Source organism: Xenopus laevis, chromosome 4S (genome assembly GCF_017654675.1).
Source record: "Xenopus laevis strain J_2021 chromosome 4S, Xenopus_laevis_v10.1, whole genome shotgun sequence".
NCBI lineage: Eukaryota > Metazoa > Chordata > Amphibia > Anura > Pipidae > Xenopus > Xenopus laevis.
In genome coordinates, this window is record NC_054378.1 from 57,785,725 (window position 1) to 57,792,216 (window position 6,492).

A 6,492-nucleotide genomic window follows, 5' to 3' on the forward strand; every position below is an offset into this window, starting at 1 on the left:
GCCCACTAAATAGTGACTTTCTATAGCATCCTAAGGCAGCCCCTCTGGCATTAGCCAGAACCCACAGATTACCAGTCTGGGCCTGGGCACAATGTATATAGGGTTATTTCAGCCAAGAAAAGACAGTATAATCATACACATCCAGACCCCCATGCACATATATGCAGATGGCCCATACACACAGTTAACCATTGGTTAAGCATTCATTCTGAAGGTATTGGTTTTCTTAGGATAAACATATTCCTCAGATGATTAGACAACCTAGTCTTATATAGAGCCACCATAAGTGATCCTTTAGAGACCCCCAACAGGATGTAGAGCCATGGTGCTAGCATGTATTAACCCACATGCATTACCATGGCAGATTATTACATAGGCCTCTGTTGAGGACCCAGAGATAATGCTCTCTGGCAGAGTATATTGACCAACCCCAGAGCTCCAGCTATGGATATTGAATAATACTGCCTATTTGACAGGAATAAGAAGAAAACTGCTTTGGCCCTCCAGTAATGCCACACAAAACTTGCAGAGAAGGGCCCCAAACATTGTGTTGTGTAATTAATACCTGTAATCCATATAGCAGACAGGCTTGAGGCACTCCTGCTGTGTGTATCAGAAACAATATGTAAACTCACCTAGCACAGGGAGAACATTAACCTGATACAATTCCATATTTAATGAATTAAGTAATACCTTAACACAGGAGAATGCATTTGCACTATAAGACATTCAGATGTAAGTGTATTAGATCCCACAAAGCAAAGATACAATCACAGCAACATGTTATACATAGTTTGGATTAGCTGCTGTTTAGAGCAAGCATACCATATATCAAAGCCTAGCAGCCAGCCAGCCCAGGTATGCATTCATAAGGGCTACTGGTTCCACGAGAGCAATACTGGAGAGCAAAGCAAAAGCCGCAGCACATCACCTTACAGAACAAATAGCAGCATTCGTTAGGGCTATTGTTCTCAAGTATGCAAATGTCCAGAACTCAGTACACTGCAGTTCTGCAACAGTACAAGTTTACTGATAGCAGTACTTACAAGAGGCTGCTGGACCCAGGTTCCAGTCTGCAGAGTTAGAGAGTGGGTGGGCCATCTCCACTTGCTATAGCTGGCAGTTGCACAGGAATCACATAATTGTGCTCAATGGGGGGGTCACTTTACCAGTGGAACCCTCTCATTAAAATCAGCTGCTGTCTGTAGAAGCAGGTAACCAAAAGCAACTGCTGTGGTTACACAGAGGCAAATTGGATAATTGGTATCTTACCAGAGCCCACATCTGCCACCATAAGGCAGACATTTTTTTTTTTAATTACCTCTACCTTAGGAAAGTCTGAGGGACATGAGGCAGACATTTTTTTTTTAATTACCTCTACCTTAGGAAATTCTGAGGGAGGCAGCTGGCCATGGAACCTGCCCTCCATTTAAAAGGCAGTAAGGCTCAGGCCCCTATCTAATTATGCCTAATAACTGGCTGACCCTCTAACTGCCACCTCCCTCGCACATCTGTAAAAATAAAGGGTGTGTAGGGGCCACATACACCACTGCAAGCCTTTTGGGCAGGTCAGGAGGGCACACCGGATGGGGGGACAAGCACTTGCCGTCGAATGCTCTGACCGCAATACAGAAAAGCAACTGAAACACAGGCAGACCAGGAGTAGCAAACATTGCACACCAGTGCCTTACCTGATCCAGAAGTTAAAGCACAGAAGACTATGAGGCAGAGTGCTGGGGAACAAAAGGTCCCATGGACCAAAAAACCCCTGTCCCTAGGATGCCTTATGGGTAGACCTATGCTTTCCCAAGGTTAAAAGAGAACCATTTTCGATGAGAGCAAAATGAGAAGGAAAAAAGATGCCGGTAGGTGGGTGTGGCAGGTCTTTAAAGACCTGGGGAGGGTCCTTCTGATGAGAGCGGGTGGAGGGGCTAACCCGGTTAGTACTGACATGGAGTTCGTAAATGGAATGGTATGCTTCTTTTTAACTGTAATTATCTACTCAATGCTTAAGGTAAACAGGATTTTACTAGATTTTGCAATTTCTTGCCTGCTAGCACTACTTGATTCTTTACAGAACCCCGTAAATCTATGCAATTTAATTTACTATAATCTATTGTTTCCTTCTTCTAAATAGTTGCTGCCAACCACACTGTGCAGCTCTGCACTTGGGTAGGAGCTAAATGGACACATGAATTTTTGTTATCATTCAATATAAAACAAACTTTGAGAATGTGATATTCTAGTATTTAATGAAATATTATGGTTATTTTTTTTTTGTTGCAGTACAAATACTGCTGAGCAACTTAAAGTGAAAAAAACAGAAATATTGACTCCAGGAAAAGACACGGTGAAACAAACTTTAGCCTTTCATGGCATTGATATTTCCCAGGAAGTTATAGCAGAAGACAAACAACCCTCTCTAAGTGTAAAACTTGGAAAGGTTCAGCCATCGTGTAACAAAAACACAAAGTGCATGAAGAGGCAGGAGAGCGGTGATATAAAGTCTGTCGGACAGCAAAGGACTAATGATATAGACCATGCACAACTAACAGAAGACCATGGAAAAGGAGCAGAAGAACATCACATAGGAGTTATAGCTAGGAAGAAGTCAGTTGATTCTGAGGCATCTTTTTTACATGTAATCGGTGAGTATCCTGCTAAATTACATTTTGAAACTGATTCTACGGATGGCAATATACAAAACCCCAATATTGTCAAATAGGTAGATGTTCTTCCAGGTTCCAGAATGACCAAGGATCTATTCATTTAATAAACGAGTGGGAAAATTGCAGATGTAGCTTTTAGTGGTGTGGAGGTTCCCAGTAGTACAGGGATGTAGCTGTGTCCCCATATTAGTTTAATAGGTAGGTGGAAGCTATGATAGGTCTGTTGGACGCCCCTCATAGAAGAGGGTAGATGGTGCAATGAACCGGGGGCAAATTCACAAACGGGCACAAATGCTAATTCACTAAAATGCAAAGGTTCGTCCTTGGCATCGAACGCTGGTGACTTTTCGCTAGTGTTACTTTGCCTGTGCGAGCACTTCATAGCGAAGATTCGATAGCGTTCATTTGTGCCTACCGAAAATTTGCTACTGATCTTGCGCTTAGGTTTATTTGCATTTATAAATGCTGGTGCAAATGCTTGAAGTTACCACTTTTTATGTCCAGGGAACCTCAATAAAGACAAGAGCGTTAATATAATATCATACACATGAGCCCACTGTAAAATTAATGTTCTACATGTTATAAAATGTGTGGAGAAAACCGGTTACCTAAAAAAAGTCTAAGTTAGGAATTTTGCAGCCAATCCCGCTTAAAAAAAGGAAAAGTCGCCAGCGTTTCTTGAACTTTAATGCATTTTCGGCACACAAGATATGATGTGATGATATGATGTTCTTTTTAGCACTTGCCTGGTCTCAGGTGGTGTAGTCAACTCTGGAGAAAGAGGTAACGTTCAGTAAAATCCACACTTTAGTGAATATGCGGAGTAATGATCATTCGCCAGAGCAAGTGTGAATGAATGCAATCGACAGTCCTGTTGGCTAGCGAATTGGCATCTGTGCCTGTTAGTGAATTGGAGATTTCCATGTGGTTGCCAACGATAGTGAATTGTCGCTAGCATTAGCCAATTCACTCTTTAGTAAATCTGCCCCCAGGGGTGAAGTATATGCCAGGAAAGAAAGAGCAAATGGGTAAGAGAGCACCACAATTGAAGAAGGGGGAGAAGGGTCCCCATGAATTAGGGTTGATTAAGTAAAGGTCAAGGATACTCAATGTTTTAAACCAAGATGAGAAAACATCTTTCTAGAACCTACCATAACAAAACAGCACTGAAAGTAATAACAGGACTGGCCACATAACTTCTTTAGCGAGGTATCCGCCTCACACTGAGGTAGAATCAAGAACTAGAATAGGCCAAGGTCAGAGACAAAGAGCAAGGGTGCGAAGTTAGTGAACAAGCAGGAGGTGAAACATGGAACGGCAATACAGATGGAAATCCAAGAGGTTGGATCAAAACTGATGCAGGAAACAGAGTTGAATACTCTGTCATGCTGGTAGGCTACGATCACTTGCAAAGAGTAATATGTTTAGTTGCTCTGTCTAGAAGATTAGACAAGCGCCACTGAGCTGGGTAGAGGGTTAGACTCAATGTTTTGTAGGGTCCAGATGTGGAGGCTGAGGGAAGAAGGAATTGTTCAGTGTAAAAATAAAAACTGGCTAAATAGATAGCCTGTGCAAAATAAAAAATGTTTCTAATATAGTTAGTTAGTCAAAAATTTAATCTATAAAGGCTGGAGTGACTGAATGTCTAACATAATAGAACAGAACCCAACTTCCTGCTTTTCAGCTCTCTTGGTTTACACTGACTGGTTACCATGCAGTAATCAGAGACTTGAAGGGGGGCCACATGGATCATATCTGTTGCTTTTGAATCTGAGTTGAATGCTGAGGATCAATTACAAACTCACTCAACAGCAATGTACAATGTGGCTCCCCTTCAAGTCGCTGACTGACTCAGGGTTATAGAGCTGAAAAGCAGGAAGTGTTCTGGCTGTTATGTTACAAATCCAGTCACTCCAGACTTTATACATTACATTTTTGGCTAACTAACTATATCAGAAATATTTTTTATTTAGCACATCCTATCTATTTACCTAGTTTATTTTGTCACACTAACCTTGAGGAACCTTGTATACTGTAGATGGTATGCCAAAGTAAGTACTACATTAGTCTGTAACTATTATCTCGCTGACATTATAATTTAATGAAAAAATCTGCTGAGTGACACCTTGCCATTAAGTTAAATCCAATACATTTTTAAGAGACACAGAGTCCTAGATCATTGAGTGTGTGTGAAGCTGGAACAATCCCTCCTTTCATAGAAATGTAAGGCCTCATTTGAGTGGCAAGAGTCCTATTTAACTTTTTCTGGAGTAGCTAGAAGGATGTCCAAATAGCATTATAGAATCAACACGTGGAACCTCTTATTTGCCTAAGCCTTTCTGAAAGTTTCTATTGCATGCCCTAAATAGACTCAATAAGTGCATTCCACAGCTTTACTTCTTATATTGGAAAAGTTAACAACTCTGTCTAAGGCTCTCACTCATACTTGGCAGTGGGGTTAATCTGAGATTTTCCAAAGAGATCACTGAAGCTGTACTCTGGCTTTACTGACAATCTCTCTTGTATGCCAGACAATTCAATAGCAATATAGCAGGTAGGCTTCAGTTTGACAGCTTTTCTTATTCATATAACAGTTACTGTATCACTTTAAATGGAGATAGGCATATTTTAATTAGCGCCAAGCCAATTATAGCAATAAGCAATGTACAAATTTGGTGTTTCTGCCAAATCCATGTAACACAATTTTGCTAAAATATTTGTTCTTTATCAGTTGATGATATGTTCATGTTTTCATAAAAACAACAAAAGCAGAAAGTAAAGTTGCTTCTCTAATTTATATCTATTATCTTCATTTAGATGACTGTCCTCCTCCTCCTGCACCATTCAACCATCGGATAGTGAGCATTAAACAAGCAATCTTGTCATCATGTTATTCTGTCAGCCAACATGAGGTCTTAGGAGGGTAAGTTTAGAATGTGCCAAATAATAATGCCTGCCAAGAGAATAGATTACAGTACAGCATATTTTTAAGAGTGGAATAAAATGCAATTAATATAATCTGGGATTGATTTGGATAATAATGCAACTATTATATGTACAAATGCTTTTCTTGATCAACCATGTTTAGGACATATCATTTACTGTAATTTAAGGGCACCATTCCTTTAAGGGAAAGAGTTTTCACATTTACATTTTAACATTTCTTCAGGTACCACATAAGCTTTTTAAAAGGTGACATATGCTTCAAAAATACTGTAATAAATATCCTTCCAATGAGTATCCAGGACAACAAATAAGCATTTGCCCCAACTCTTACACTAAGGTCTGTCTGGCTGACGCCTTGGGAGAACTTTGTAACACTTTGGTATATTTCCAGTTACAAGCTCAGAATAACCCCAACTACCCTCAAGACCAATTAATATTTGTTTCTGGATGCTCAAAAATAGTTTGAGCAAAAGTCAAGTAGCACAAAGAAACCAATTTTTTTTACATGAATAATTAAATCAAGTTACAGGTATGGGACTTGTTATCTGAATGCTCGGTACCAGATGTTTTCAGGATAAGAGGTCTTTCTGCAATTTGGCTCTCCCTACCTTAAGTCTATTAAAAAAAATAATTTTAACATTAATTAAACTCAATAGGATTGTTTTGGCTCCAATAAGGATTAGTTAAATCTTAGTTGGGGTAAAGTACAAGGTACTGTATTAGTACAGAGCAAAAGGAAATCATTTTTAAACATTTGAATTATTGTATTAAAATGGGAGATTTCCTTCCTCTAATTTGGAGCTTTCTGGATAACGGATCCCATACCTATACTTGCATGGTATGGATACTGCAGGAAAATAAAGGACAGCTGTGACTA

General features: G+C 39.7%; 1 protein-coding gene across 3 annotated transcripts in view; it reads left to right on the forward strand.

The window, feature by feature from the left end:
• The window catches only part of LOC108715487 (myosin light chain kinase family member 4), a 36,956-nt gene that overhangs the window by 19,959 nt on the left and 10,505 nt on the right, over positions 1-6,492 (forward strand). For all 3 annotated transcript variants that reach the window (XM_018260679.2, XM_018260677.2, XM_018260678.2), the window contains exons 4-5: positions 2,287-2,648; positions 5,487-5,592. In XM_018260679.2, coding sequence (XP_018116168.1) covers positions 2,287-2,648; positions 5,487-5,592 — 468 coding nt within the window. The remainder of the gene's footprint in view (positions 1-2,286; positions 2,649-5,486; positions 5,593-6,492) is intronic.